The sequence below is a fragment of the Aquarana catesbeiana genome, linkage group LG03 (assembly GCF_042186555.1).
Source record: "Aquarana catesbeiana isolate 2022-GZ linkage group LG03, ASM4218655v1, whole genome shotgun sequence".
NCBI classification, from domain to species: domain Eukaryota; kingdom Metazoa; phylum Chordata; class Amphibia; order Anura; family Ranidae; genus Aquarana; species Aquarana catesbeiana.
In genome coordinates, this window is record NC_133326.1 from 168475964 (window position 1) to 168491715 (window position 15752).

Consider the following 15752-nt stretch of genomic DNA (forward strand, 5'->3'; position numbering starts at 1 on the left):
ACTTCCGTTGGACCAGCTGGCATACACAGTATGCTGGCACGGTAGCATACACAGTATGCAATATACAGTATATATATATGTATTTATTACAGTAAGATTGTTATCGGTTGTACCTTATAAGAACAAATAGGATAGCCCCTGCCCACGTGGTAAGTGGGAGGTGATGTTGCCTTACATTTGTCATACCATTTGGAAATTTAAGTGTTCTTGAAAGGAATAGGTCCTTTGGCTCTTAGGAAGAGGGCAAGTCTTTTAAAATTCATTAGCCAGTTGGACTTATTTTGTCCCTCCATGTGATGTGATGTACCGAAGATTTGAAGCTGGTTTTACTCTGACAAGCTTTTATGTACAAGTTGGTTTGTGAGTTTATTACCTATCATTACATTTTGAAACTTAAAAGATATCTGAGGATAATGCACTAGGCTGGTGCACCCTCTGTTTTATGATTGCAAGACATCGCAATAAGATGAGTGATATTGAAACATGTACACATCGTCTCTCACCTCAGTGGAATAATGAGACCTACCAACCATCTTCTCTATCTAGGTTTTAAAAAACTTCTGCTTTTATCTCTGCCGAAAAAATAGTCCAGATGTACAGAGATTTTTCATCACATTGGGAAGGCTTTAAATGCAATAAGAACACCTAGAAGACAGATGACCAGTTATTTCTAGCAATTATTGAGTCAATGTATTGCTTGTAGATATCAGATCACCAATGCCATGTGATTCAAAGACCATCCACAATTGACATAACCATATCTAGGCACCATGCCAAACATTTGGCTTCAGAGGCTGAACAAAACTAAACAATGCTCTAAAACTTCACTCAATTAATTCAGAAAATGTTTCAGTTTTGAAATTTTCTATCAGCTTTTGACAACATTTTAACAGAAATAAAGGATAAATAAACCCCAAAACAAAAACCTAATATATTACAGCTTCCCAGTTCTTAAATGTGGTGGCTACATTCGTTTATTTTTTAGGTTATGTACATTTTCTGTAAGTACAGAAAAATAAAAGTTTTTTTATCCCAGAATTCTAGTGCCCCCTGTAACTCACTGTACACTGAACTGATATATCAAACATTCGCATGTTTTCCCACTGACTTATTAATTAAATCCTTAGTGCTTCCCTTCCTCTATTGTGAGCAGAAGGGGAGGGCTCACCAATGCAAACAGTGCTACACTGTTTACAATTGTGATTGCTGTGATTGGTCTCAGCTCTCATATGGTACAATCTCTTTGGCTCCTTTTTGCCTGTGGTCTGGTGTGTCCAATCACAGTTGATCACAGGACTGTGCACAAGCCAAACAGGTATATGAGTGCACACAAACAAGGATGCACAGGTGTGTCCACCACCACCGTAAGGTAGTTAAGTGACTATTTTATCAATATGCCCCTAAGTATCTAAATAATTGCGAAACCAATGGAATGTCATTGCAGTATTTCTGATTGATATTAACAGCAATTTCACGTGTTCACTCACTTCAAATAGATAAATGATTAAAGTACTGTGTTGCAGATCGCTGTAGTTGAAAGCTGATAGAAATCTTCAAAAGTCTGAACAATTGGCAAGTGTATGGTCAGCATAAGGGTGCAGCCCACAACTTCTAGAGGCATATATATGCTTATTCTAGCAATAAGAAAGTACCCTGTTACACTTAAAAACCTAAATGAAAATGATGATGAAAATGTGCATAGATTAGCATGCCTAGGGTGTCTATATATGTTTTCACATAGGATTCGCACACATCTCAGCAGTGATTCACACATTTGTTTCTAATTAAATTCCATTAAGGTTTCCTAGGACATATTTCCGAGAGCACTATAAATATGAGCTACAATGTAGATTTTGTGTATATTTTGCACAGACTTTATATCAGGGTCTCCAGTATAAAGCACTATACTTTGAGGTATGATGAATGAGAATTTTTTTGAATAAAAGAATTCATGTGTGTTATCTGTCCAGCCACTGAGGAGAGTTTTTCATTCAGTTTTCTGTTAATCATTTCCATGTTTCTGGCATTCTTTTTAGCTTGTCGTAAAGAGCTCTTGACCTTCTTTACCCGATTCCGGAGCTGTTTGTTGCGTTTCTCAAGGGAAGCCACTTTTTGTTGAAGCTTCTTTGCTCTGTCTTCTTCCTCAAACAGCGCACTCTGGATCGATGAGCACATCAGCTGCCAACACAAAAATATTGTGCTATCAGTAGGTTGCAAAGGACAACTAACTTATTACACATACCAACATGGTGGTATTTATTGTCAGGGAAAAGAAAAGTATACTTGTCTAGTGGATGTTTAGTACCTATGGATAAAGTGAAGCAGTCATGCTCTTACTCGAGTAGGTGTATGCACACTGCACCTGGTGCACTGGGTACCCTATTGAAGCCCAACCTCCTTTAATGCCCCCTCTGCCCCTAATTTAGCTACAAACATAAGAAAGAGAGATTAGTTCAATACAATTACTAATGTATGAGTTCAAAATTGTATGTAATGAGTCAGCCAGTTCAAATATTCATTCAAGCTGAATCCAAAGCCATCAACCTTCACGTTACATGATTATTCATTTTACTGCATTGGCCAATAAAAAAAGCATATGTATCCACATACAAATATTTATCTATTTGTGGAGGGACAATCTGACTTTTTGAAAAACGTATGAATTTGTATGTTGGCAAACAACTGTTCTGCTCCTTTTCTCTGGGCGTTAACATGAGACATTATGTCACTTGTGTTCGTTCAACTCAGAATGGAATAAGTGAATTGACTTAAAAGTTCTTCATTCTGCGCCTCCAAAATTTCACACAGAAAGGAGTAACATTAATTATTTTCTGCTCCATGATTCAGCTGTTTACTTCCCATTACTTTTAAATGTCGTTAAGTTAGGTGGTTTAGTAAAATGCTAAAATAACTTTTTGGCTTAAGTAGGATGAATAATGTTACGCAATGAACACTGCTCCTCAGTCTGTTCATCAGATCAGATGTTCAGATGGTTTGTGATTGTATTGCACAATGATAGCAACTGCTTTTTACTCAATAATAAGGAAATCCTAAAATAAACCAATAAACGTCATTTATCAGATTTTAATACGTTTCCCGTTTCATGGGTAAGGTCATTTTAACAGTTGGGCAAGAAAACAATCTGTCCCATGCCTACCAAGTAAGAGATCTAGTGAAGCTTCAACTGAGCAGCTGCAAAGTAGCTCACATCATGGACCCCTGGCGGTGTAGAAAGCCAAGAGACCTCTTGTTGTAAACAATGAAATTATTCCTCTGGTTTATAAGATCAGCCTATGCTTAAAGTGTATCTGTTTTTATATGTAGATAGAGTTTCTGGTGAGTGTGTGTACTACTGGGGAGCTTTCCCTTCACTTTCTGTTCCAGAGACGCAATAGAATGTTACAGGACATCTTCCAAAGTAAGGGGAATTCCCTTCTAGACAGTTGTCCCCAGAACAAGTGCCTCTATTAGACTTTCCTTTACCTCTTGTTTTTTTGACCGCTCTAAAGATTTGGACTCCCCCTCTTTCTTTTTGGTAACAATGGTCATCAGTACAAATAGAGTGGCGAACCCCTCCAATGGGGACACAGAACGCAAAAAAAAAAAAAATTGACAGATGGTCTTACCATTCCCAACTCTATCCAGAACTAATCTAGATGTAACTAATGTAACCCAGATATACATATTATTGGAAATGTACAGTTTTTCAATTATTTTTTAGATAGAAGAGATCAAATTGATGTAAATATTTTTAATGTTTGTTAAAGTGGTATTAAACCCAAAAAGAAAAATGTAACATATTGCAGTTATTGCACTGACTATTAGCTGTGGTGACTGCATTTATTTTTTATGCTTTGTTCCCTCTGCTTTCATCTGGTGATTTGGTTCAGTAAAGTAGCCCATATATAAGTCAGTTTTTTTTAGTTCAATTAGCAGGTTAAATGAAAATAACTGACTCAATTCCAACATCCACACACTCAATGTGGAAAAGGGAATTCTGCCAGTTGAGCTATTGTCTTCTGATAGCAGGGAGACTTCACCAACATCAGAATACACTGATCAGTGTTGCAGGCTATACCCTGCAGCACTGATCAAGGGGGGAAAATCACACAGGGCGGTTGTACAGATGTTGATTGGTAGATCAACTTCTGTACAACCACAGTGCCCATACACAGATAGAGATTTTTCCGCTCCCTGTAAATTTTGTTCTCTGTGGGAATTTGTACGCATTCAACCAAAAGAGCATTTTGAGCTGAAGTACTGTTGGATTAAATGATCTGGCTAGCAGGTGGCATTTCAGTTCATTCCAAAGGTGTTCATTCGTGCTGAGGTCAGAAATCTGTGCAGGCCACTCAAGTTCCTCTTTACCAAATTCATTAAACATAGTCTTTGGCCTTTCCCAAACTGTTCCCAAAAGGTTGGAAGTACACAACTGCCTAAACTGTTTTTGTATACTGTAGTGTGGTCAGTTATCTACAAACCTTCACCCTGATAGTATAAAAATAAAAAGGGGAAGCATTTAAAATGCCATATTCACACCATAAATGTATTTATGGCAGATTTCGCAATCATTATTAAAAAATGTGCATACATGAAATACACTATACTATCCTTATATAAACATCTTTGGTCAGATTTAAAACCTATATCAGTTTTATCCTAGATCACTACTAACATTTTCAAGTGAGTTGTAATATTTCCTTAAAATATTAGATACTATCTTAAGGTACATTTTTTAAAATATAAAGTTTGATTATTTCTTTGCTCTAGCCCCAATTGCATCATAATAAACTAATCTCTTACTTATTAGTTTTAAATATGAAAAATTGGAAAAGCTATAAAACACTTTTTCTTCTTCTCTTGCAATACTTATGTCTCTGCAACAAATAAAACCCAGAAACTACTTTCTAGAGATAAACTTTGTGCCAAAACTGAGTAATATTCACACTAGGTGACACCATCAAATGAAAAGTGGAGTTTAACTTTTTCATGACCAGAGGTCACTGATGCCTAGCTACCCAGCTCAAATTTAGCCGCCACAGCATGCGTTGGTTACTTGAAAGCAAATCAATGTCGAAATTGGCTAATCCAGTTAATTTCTTTATATATTCACTTCATGGGGCATATAAAACGTTCTCATGGTACAATGTTTAATTTAAATACCATGCCCTGTTTTCTTATAGCCTGACAAAAATGTAAAAAAATCTAATTTTTAATTTAGTAAATTACTTTTTCAATACTGTAGTGGTTGTATTTGACAATTAAAATATGAAATAAATGATCATTGCCATTTTCTGTCTGCATGTCCGCAGTGCCATCTGCAAGCTGAAGTCTTATTCTGCCTCCAGTCTGCATGTAATCGCTGCCATAATTGTCATAGTGATCACATGACTGGGAATCACTGTGATCGGTTCCTGATCTTCAGTGGAGACCAGCGCTTTTAGCAACAGCCAAGATTTACAGCCACAGGAAGCTGATGGCTGTCAATGTGAAGGTATTTACTGACGCATCAGTAGTATGGAGCATTGGGCTGAGGTATACAGATTGCAGGTAGGAATGGGTCAAATTGTTTGGAAAGTACAGAAAAATAGATATCTAACTAGCTAGCACTACCCCCTAGAGGGCTGCTGGATTTTGGGCCCCCCTTTGTCCTGCACAGCCAGGCAACAAGCATTTTCCACAAGCATTCAACAGTCAATGAATCAATCCAATGTCTTTGTTTTTTGTTGTTTTATTAGGGTGGATAACTTGGATGGGGTTAGGGTAATATGGGATGCCCAGAACTGTATCTGAGAACTCTCAGGACAACTGCTCCCAACTTTCAGAATAGATTGCAGACTGCACTGCCGCAGGAGTAATCACAGATTCTTACTGAATCTTAAAGCACAAGTCCCAAACAGACTGCAAGTATTCTCTTCCTTTCGGCAAAATGCCAGCACACCTGGCTTTACTTGAGCTTTTTCCCCAAGCAGGGAGGAAGGTAAGCTATACACTGTCCTTTCTGAAGGCTAGCTAGATATTGCACCTGGCTGCTTTCTACCTTTTTTGGCTTTGGAGGATGAATAGAAGGGGTTATTCACTCAGTCCCTTCAAATCCTTCAGCATGACAGTGACTTCTGTTCAGGCCTCCTGCTGCACAGGTCCCATTTACTTGGCAGGGTGTCTTCTGGATGAGACTCTCCGGCTCCTTCACTTCTCCCTCTCTCGCTCTCTCTGTCTCTCTCTTTCTCTCCCCCCAGCACAGGGGTTCCACCCAAGCCTATGGATCCTGAAACCTGCTCTCCCCACCTGGCCAGGCTCCAGAATACTTATGGGTCACTCTCCACCTACTGAGCAATCTTTCCCCCAGGGAATGACAGACTCCCCATGAATATTTAAGCTGCTGTCTCCACCCCTTCACCCACTAAGTTCTGGAACCTACTAGAAGCTTCCAGAAGCCAGGGGGAGGTGACAGACCCAGCCCACGGGGCTTGCCAGTTAACTATACACAAATCAATTAACCCTGGATCCACTGGCTACAGTGGAGCCTAAATTAAATTTACCTACTATACACTATGTACATAGGGGGTGCTACAATGGACAATATATATTTGTTTTTTGTGTGATGCATTGGATATGTAACTATGTCTTCTTGTGTTGGGATTTGAGCTGCAATAGAAAATTTTGCGAGGAATATGTAGGCTATCGCTCTAAGCCCTCTTTCCCAGAATGCTATCTTATTGGTTGCCATGCTGATGCTTTGGCTTCAAAATTTTAAGTTTCTGAAACAAGTATAGAGATATAGAAGGCTGGCTCTTTTTTCTTATTGTGTGCTTGTTCTGAGCTTGTGACTTAGAAGTACTGATGTCAGCCAGGCAAGGAGAACTTCAAGGTGGAGGCCACATATTTCTCTCAGGACAGGTGTGCTTTAAGCAGAATATCTAGTCATGTTTGATACAAAGTATGCAGAAATCTTGCCACATCTAATCATGCAATTCTCGTAATCACTAGTCAACTGAAGTGTAAAACTGACATGCAGGATTTTGTTCAATTTCAAAGGAGGCCATAAATAGAGAATTCATGTACATATGCTCTGAAAGGCGCTTTATGGGTGATAAACGTTGGGTTTGTTACTTTTTGGTCATTAAACACATATTTCAAATTGACTTGAAAGAGTAAATGAACCCTACTCTGTTTTGCTTGCTGTGGTTCAATGAGAACAGGGTCCTAATCTGCAGAGGAAGGTTGCTGGAAGTATTTGGCTCTTTTAGCCTTTGTTGCAAGAAGCTGCAATCATCAAAAGGTCAAGTAGAGATTTCCTAACTAGTAGGTTATTCCATCAAAGGTGAAGTATAATTTTATTTAAAAGGCATAATGTTAAGAGAGGCTCAAATGTCCCCTTCTAATAATGCTAAAAAAGCTGAATTCCGCTACTTACAAAGTTTAAAAAATGTTTTGACTTTACCACCAAACTGAAAACAAGTCTCTTAGGCTGGATTCACACTTATGCAAATTGGATGCAGGTTTCTCCACATCCAATTAGCATGACAGGAAAGTGTGCCTGTCTCACAATGGAGCCCGTTCACACACCTCCTGTGCATCTTTGGTTCTAGTTCAGGTGCGAATTCAGACAAAAATTCAGACCTGATTCGCACCTAAATTGGTGAACAGGGAAGCACCGGACTCCCTGCTGTGAGCCGCGGCCGCAGCATGTATGAACCCAGACTTAAGTGCTGGCTAAAAAAAAAAATCTAACTTACAGTTTATCTACAGTTGACACTACTAGAAATCCTTTGTTTAGCCTGTGGACTGAAGGAAAAAAATGTTATGGATTCCTCTATCCGTGCTAAACAGCTTAAATGAACAAATTTCCTGCTAAACAGTCAGCTGTCAGAATACAATAGCTTCAATGGGAGATTCATGGGCTCTACCAAACAGTGGCTGCAGCTGATTGACTGCAGTCACTGTTGGGCAGAGAATTATATGCCCGGCACCTTTGAGTTTGAATCAAAGGATGTTGGACAGTAGGGTGCCAACAGTGCCACCCACTGCGCATATAGTGAATTTTTCCAAACGCAAAAGTGGTGCATTCGTGGACATACACCTTATGAGCGTGCCCGTGTAAATGCCAATGCATGAGCCATTGCCGTTTACATGAGTATGACCCTGTACAACCATTCACTTGTGTGGGCAGCTGTACTGACCACTTGCCCGCTCCCCAGGTGAAGGAAAGCACCAGGCATTTTGTGTTAAAGGAGCCTCCTGACGCCCACGTACATGAGGAGCAAAAATACTCAAACTGCTAAAGAACTGTCTTCTTCTCCTGTAGCACATGTATGCTGAAGGCCAACTCCCCTACATGGATTTTGTTACAAAGCAGCATGGAGTGCAATCACTGTACATATTCTTCATCATTTCTGTTAAAGGAAACCTGTCACAAGAGAATCTCTGAGGCTACCATTGCTGAGCTCCTTCTGAAAACTATTGCTGTTTGCCATTCTGGCTTTAGTGCTTTCACTTTCCTGTAGAAGTATATAACAAGTGAGATAACCCCCAGAACTGAAGATAAACAATCAGTATGACTATGATCTTCAGTTCAAAGTTTGTGCCCACAGATCGAATTTTGGCTGATTTAGCAGAAAATGGTCAAAATTGAATCCATGTATAGTTGGCTTCACCTAGATATACACTGAAATGAGTAATTAACTTCCTGTGAAAGTCAGTATACTAGGCAGTAGACAACAGTTATTTTGCAGCAGCTGAGTACCTTGTTTTTAACCACTTACCGACAAGCTCCTGTACATATACATCGGCACTTTGAAGATGGATATCTCGGTAACGGCAGCAGCTGCTGCCACAACCGAGGTATCCATCTTTAAAGGAGACCGTTCTGTGTACAATAATGGTGGTCTCTGAGGCGGGTTTGCCGTGAGATCACCGTTATGCCACCCCCCCTCCCGCCGCTCTCCCGTGCCCTCCGCCGCTTACCGGAGCCGTCGGTAGCGACGGTGGCGATCGGGACCTTTCTGTGCCTGGGTATGGAGACGAGTGAGGCTAAGATGGCCGCCACCCGTCTCCATACCATTGGACGGCTGAAGCGACGTCATTACGTCAGCTCCGCCCACTTTTCTTAAAGGCATATTTTTTTATGTCATTTTTTCAAATGACTTTTTTTTTTTTTGCATTTTAGTCCAAATATGAGATCTGAGGACTTTTTGACCCCAGGTCTCATATTTAAGAGGACCTGTCATGCTTTTTTCTATTGCAAGGGATGTTTACATTCCTTGTAATAGGAATAAAAGTGACACCATTTTTTTTTTTTAAACAGTGTAAAAATAAATAAAATATTGTAAAATAAATAATAAAAATAAAAAACATTTTTTAAACCCCCCCGTCCCGACGAGCTCGCGCGCAGAAGCGAACGCACACGTGAGTAGTGCCCGCATATGAAAACGGTGGTCAAACCACACATGTGAGGTATCGCCGTGACCGGTAGAGCGAGAGCAATAATTCTAGCCCTAGACCTCCTCTGTAGCGCAAAACATGCAACCTGTAGAATTTTTTAAATGTCGCCTATGGAGATTTTTAAGGGTAAAAGTTTGACGCCATTCCACGAGCGGGCGCAATTTTGAAGCGTGACATGTTGGGTATCAATTTACTTGGCGTAACATTATATTTCACAATATAAAAAAATTTGGGCTAACTTTACTGTTGTCTTATTTTTTTATTCAAAAAAGTGAATTTTTTCCAAAAAAAGTGCGCTTATAAGACCGCTGCGCAAATACGGTGCAAAAAAAAAGTATTTCAATGACCGCCATTTTATTCTCTAGGGTGTTAGAAAAAAACAATATATAATGTTTGGGGGTTCTAAGTAATTTTCTAGCAAAAAAAAACTGTTTTAAAAATGTAAACACCTAAAATCCAAAACAAGGCTAGTCCTTAAGTGGTTAATATAACATTATTCTTTTGGCAACTGGTAACATTTCCACTTTCTTGGGTGTGGTTGGATTAAACTTTGGGTACATAAACTGGCAAATACTTCTGCTCAGAGTAAATGGCGATTTTGGCAAATCTCAAACCCTATAAAGTATTAGCTTAAAATATAAAATGAATGGCATAGAGGGCTCATTTATATAGTGGTAGCATTCATATCCAGTTATTATAGTATTCTTAGCAAAAAGGTAGAAAATAGAAGATTATACCTGTTTTCTTTGAACAAAGCTACTATTTAGAGTAGGGAAGGGTTAAAATCACCGCCAGGTTAATTAACTGTCTTTGTACCATTAAGGAAATTTACCTTTCCTGTTCAAAAGATGCAACGCAAAGTTAGGAAAAATCTCGCAAAGTTAGGGGAATTCTAATTTCATTCTAATTTAGAATTCCACTAAATTCTTCTTAGAGAGTTGTCCCCCAGTTGTCTCCATTGGACGATTTCCCTTTTCCTCTTGTTTTGGTGACAACTCTTACATTTTGGATTTCCTTTCACAATGGCGACTGCTATAAATAAAGGGACGATTCCCCCAAATGGGGACACGGAAAACAATAAAACCTAACCCTTTCCATTTTATCAAAAAATAAAAAATAAATTTAAATTAGTCATACACTTTAGGCCTCTTGCACATGATACTCCTGTTTGGCCTCTTGCACAATGGAGCTCGAAAAAGCTAAGTACAGCTTTTTTTTCTACTGAGCTAAAATACAGCCCATTAATTGTATTGTGCCTATGCACACAGGTGCGTAAACAAGCACCATGCATTCTTCAGTAAAAAAAAAAAAATACCCATTTGCATATTGTGCAGAAAGAAAACGCAGAGTAAGTTTTCGCGCATTTGCACAAATCGACCGCATATATGCGAAAATGCGCATAAATACGTACACAAAAAAAGTCTGAAAAGTAGATGTTCAAACAGGAGTATGATGTGGAAGAGGCCTTAGAGCATCTACTTTTTGACATTTTTTTTGTTTGTATGTATTTGTGCGTATTTACATACATTTACGCGTATATGCGTTTGCACATTTTCGCGCGCACTTATTCTCACATTCTCGTTCTGCACAATATGTAAATGGGCGTATGGGTGTAAAATTTTGCGTGCATGAGGCGTACATTACTGACCAAAAAAGCAAATTTTTCTATTTTTATTTTTTTTTTTTTTACTGAAGAATGCACAGTACTTGTTTACGCGCCTGTGTGCATAGGCACGTTACAATTAATGGGCTGTATTTTAGCTCAGTAAAAAAAGCTGTACTGAGCTTTTTCAAGCTGCAGTGTGCAAGAGGCCTTAATATAGCTCTGCTGATCAACGCTTAAGAATTAAATAGAAATGTAAATAAGCCATATTAAATATGTACTTTAAAAATCAGACCACATGACATTTTATTTGGCACTTTTCATAAAGTTTGAGTATGATGGGATTAAAATAGCATATTCTGCATGTGCTGAAATTTGAAGCCAGGTTCCAAATGCCACCAGTTCTCACAATGTTTATGAGCATTCATCAGATGTTTGCAGCACCCAGTCATCTGGGTAATACAGGCATACACTGTATGTAGCTCTTCTCTGAGTAATAAATACATTACAGAAGAAACACCGTTGCACTAAAAAATTCTCTTTAGGAATGTCTTCTGACCTCGATTCCCTATTTGTTCCTGGATAGCTAAACATACTCATCATGAGTTCCAACTGTCAGACAAGAGCAAACAAAATACACATAAACAGAGACAGAATCTATGCATGAGTACAAAATTCATTTTACACATAAAACAAACCAAACCCAAGTAGCAAAACACAACCAAAAAACTGTCCTGTTGCTGCTATCTCTGCATGAACGTTTGAGGGTCCCGTATTACTAGGGATGGTACTGCAGAGTTATGCTTTCCTTTGAAATACAATGAAAAATACATTAAACGCACTTGCTTGGTTTAGCAGACATTCCTCACTAATTGCGCTCAGATGCCATGAATACTTTCCTATCTTTGCTGTGAACATGTTGTGCAAACCTGTGATTTTTCTGCTCGCAAAAAAACTAAAATAGCTGAAAGCAAAGACAGATTATGAACAATTTGGAATCTTAGACAAAGTAATAGTATGTAAATATCCAATTCACATAATTAAAACATAATTCTATCTGCCTCTCAGGTGTGATTGTTGTGCCAAGGGGCTGGGGGCCAACTGCCAAGCTGCACGTCTTCCACATGTACAGCCAGGGCCACTGATAAGCTCGTACAGCCTGCCCTCCTGTACTGGGCCCAGGCTTCATCAGTTCAAAAGGGAAGCCCGGACACCCTCCGAGCAGGAGTGACGGCTGCACTGCCCTGCTTTATTGCCAACTCTTGTAGCCGCCCCTGCAGCTCTGCCACCTTCTCCTCCTTTTTCTCCCACTGCCTGCACTGCAGGGTGATTGGTATCTGCTCCCCCACTCCCCTGCTGTCCAGGCCCCCGTTTGTGCCCCCCTCCTCCCCAGTTCTGCTGGCTTCCCTCCTGTCCTCTCCCACCAGTAGCCAGTGAGGGTACCGCACAAGGGGGTGTTTCAGGATGGAGAGCGGAGGGGAAGGGGTTGGGTGGTGCGTTAAATATGTCTTGGTTACCAGCCCCTTCCTTTCCCGAATGAACACAGTGAGCGATTGGTACCGATCATTCACTTTGTTCATTCATCACTGATGCATAGTAAATTGTGTTTACTATGATTCAATAAACAGGAGACCTCAGAATGCTTCCCATTCATTCACTGGCCAGGGACTGGGGAATCTCATTCCTCAATCCATTTCTCTGTCTCAAATGTGAGTCATCAGGGGTCTAGACCCCTGATATTTCACCAAAGCCCCCCCCCCAACAGAGCTGTTAAAAAAAAAAAAAAAAAGAAAGAGAGGGACCCTTTCAGGTAGGCTCTACCTACCGCCCGTGATTTCTAACAGCAGCCCTGTGTACAACTAACCAAGTGGGGGGGAACACATGCAGTTGTGGGGGGTGCGCAGTTGGAGACGGTGAGGAGTGCTCACTAGTGCCCCTAGAGGCTGACAGAGGCATGTGCCTATACACAGGTATGACATTTAAGGAAGTGCTCTCCGCAAAAGCAGCACTTCTCCACACAGACAGTAGTTTTGACTCCTTGTAATCCATGGTAAGTTCTTTAGCCCTTTATACTCTATACAGTATTAATAACAGTTCCTAATATACTTCTCTCTCTTTTTGTGCAACATTTTTGAGCCAGTGCCACAGAGCTTGCACCATACTCCACCAGCACAGTTACCTCTCACCTCATCACAGTCCATATTTTAGATTTGAATTCCAGTAAGTTCAACTACTACTGGGAACTTCTGTCACCTATGACAAGTCACCTTCCGCTTCCCAACCAGCCGGCTGCAATTTACACCCAGACACTAGTAATGAAGTCATTGGCAATGGCAATATAGCCTTCTGTTGGGCATATGTGCTGCATCTTTTCTTGTTTTGTCCTGTCCCTGGTGTGAACCATGTTCTGTGATAATCTATGCATTCATTCACCCCTTTACAGCAGTCCTTAAAGTGGTTGTAAAGGCAGAAGGTTATTTATCTTAATGAATTCCTTGCATTAAGGTAAAAAACCTTCTGTGTGTAGCAGCCCACCTCAGTCCCCCTAATACTTACCTGAGGTCCCTCTAGATCCAGCAAAGTTGCAGGATTGTCTGCCCGGGACTCCCCCCCTCATTGGTTGAGACAGCAACACGGTGTCTTTGGCTCCTGCTGCTGTCAAAGTCAGTCAGCCAATGAAAAGAGAAAGGGGCAGGGCCGGGTCCCAAATCCGTGTCTGAATGGAGTCAATGGCGCCACTGCTGTGGCTTTTCCGACAACAAAGTTTGTTTGTGTACCCAAGTCCGACGCACAAAATTCCACGCATGCTCGGAATCAAGCAGAAGAGCCGCACTGGCTTTTGAACTTCATTTTTCTCGGCTCGTCGTACGTGTTGTACGTCACCGCGTTCTTGGCGATCGGAATTTCCGACAATATTTGTGTGACCGTGTGTATGCAAGACAAGTTTGAGCCAACATCCGTCGGAAAAAAATCCACAGTTTTGTTGTCGGAATGTCCGATCAATGTGTACAGGGCATTTGAGTTTTGATACACTTTAAATCTTTTTGAAGGCTTCTGCCTCATGGGCTGTACAGCCCAGTTAAAGCTCTAGATATAATACATGCTGCCTTTAATTTTCTGGCAGATCTTTATAACAATAGTCATTTAATATAATCAGTGCTAAACAGAGTGGAGCCTGTACAAAGGTGTTATGCCCCGTACACACGATCGGACTTTCCGACAACAAAACTGTGGAATTTTGTTCGAAGGTTGTTGGCTCCAACTTGTCTTGCATACACACGGTCACACAAATGTTGGCCAACAATTACGAACGTAGTGACGTACTACGTGGTTTTTCAGCTCTTTAGCGCCCCCCTGCTGCTAATTTCGTGTTAGTAGAAGTTTGGTGAGTGTTGATTCGCGCTTTTCTTTTTGCATTTTTCATTTAGCACTATTATTATCATTATTATTATTATTCTTGATATCACTTGAAAAAAAAAAGCCTTTGAAAATTTGTTTGCAATAACTCCATCAGTATCACCAGCAAAGCAGCTTCATTATTATCCCATTAAAGAAGAAGAGAATGTGCGCTGCATTTGGAGATTTCATAATTTGCCACGCCACGAATGTTAATTCTCCATTACGAATGCTAGTTTACAAGACCCACCGCTTCTGCTTCTGAGCATGCGTGGACTTTTGTCCGACAGACTTGTGTACACACGATCGGAAAGTCCGGCAACAAGAATTTGTTGGCGGAAAATTTGAGAACCTGCTAGACAACATCTGTTGGCGGAAAGTCCGACAACAATTGTTCGATGGAGCATACACACGGTCGGATTTTCTGCCAACAAGCTCACATCCAACATTTATTATCGGAAAATCCGATCGTGTATACGGGGCATTAGAGTGTCAATGCAGTATGATTACTAAATACAATGTCACTGCACTGCTAGATAATCGGTTCTTTATTTCGACTACTAGAGTATAATCATCAATCTAAATTTTTTTTGACACAATTAACTGTTCTGTAACAAATATTGTTGACACATTTCTACTTTTCCCATTGATTTACCTCTACATTACAAGCTCAGACCATAACACAACTGACTGGTTGTGACTTCTTTGCAGCCACCCAATCAATTACTGTAGTACAGGACAAGTGAAGCATGCAATCCATACATTCCCATAGCACCAATGAATACATCACATTTACAGATTAATCCAAGTATTTGCACAGAACTTCATGTGACTACAGGACAGAAAAATTACTGATTTTCTGTGGTAGGATGACATCCAAATCTATGAAATATGCAGACCGACAGCTGGGAGAGAACAGCTCATTGAACGAAAGGCATTTTTACAGCCCACCTGCATGTTGATTCAAGTCTTTGTCACACATCCATCAATCTCACTCAGAGTAGAAAAGACAATGATTGTGTGAGGACAAGGGATACACACGCAACAATATTTATTTTTATTCTCCTGATTCTAAAATATGTACTGTAAGACAAGACATCAGTTGTTATATTATAGGAGAAGGGTGGCAAAAGCTGTTTTGGCCATACTTCTCCTTTGGGTGACAGGATTGCACTTAGTTCTGCACTCCTACGACACAGATTCAGCTGACAGTGGCTAAAGCCCACTGTCGGCTAATGTCACAGAGCCGGTCCAGGCTCTGCAGGGATCTCGACAATAATGGTGGGATCCACCCACATGCCCGATTGGC

At 40.2% G+C, this 15752-nt stretch overlaps 1 protein-coding gene across 1 annotated transcript in view; it reads right to left on the reverse strand.

Moving 5' to 3' along the window:
* Positions 1 to 350: 350 nt before the first annotated feature.
* Positions 351 to 15752, reverse strand: part of CCDC3 (coiled-coil domain containing 3) — a 67339-nt gene continuing 51937 nt past the window's right edge. Inside the window, exon 3 of the mRNA XM_073619505.1 lies at positions 351 to 2178. Coding sequence (XP_073475606.1) covers positions 1903 to 2178 — 276 coding nt within the window. The 3' untranslated portion in view covers positions 351 to 1902. The remainder of the gene's footprint in view (positions 2179 to 15752) is intronic.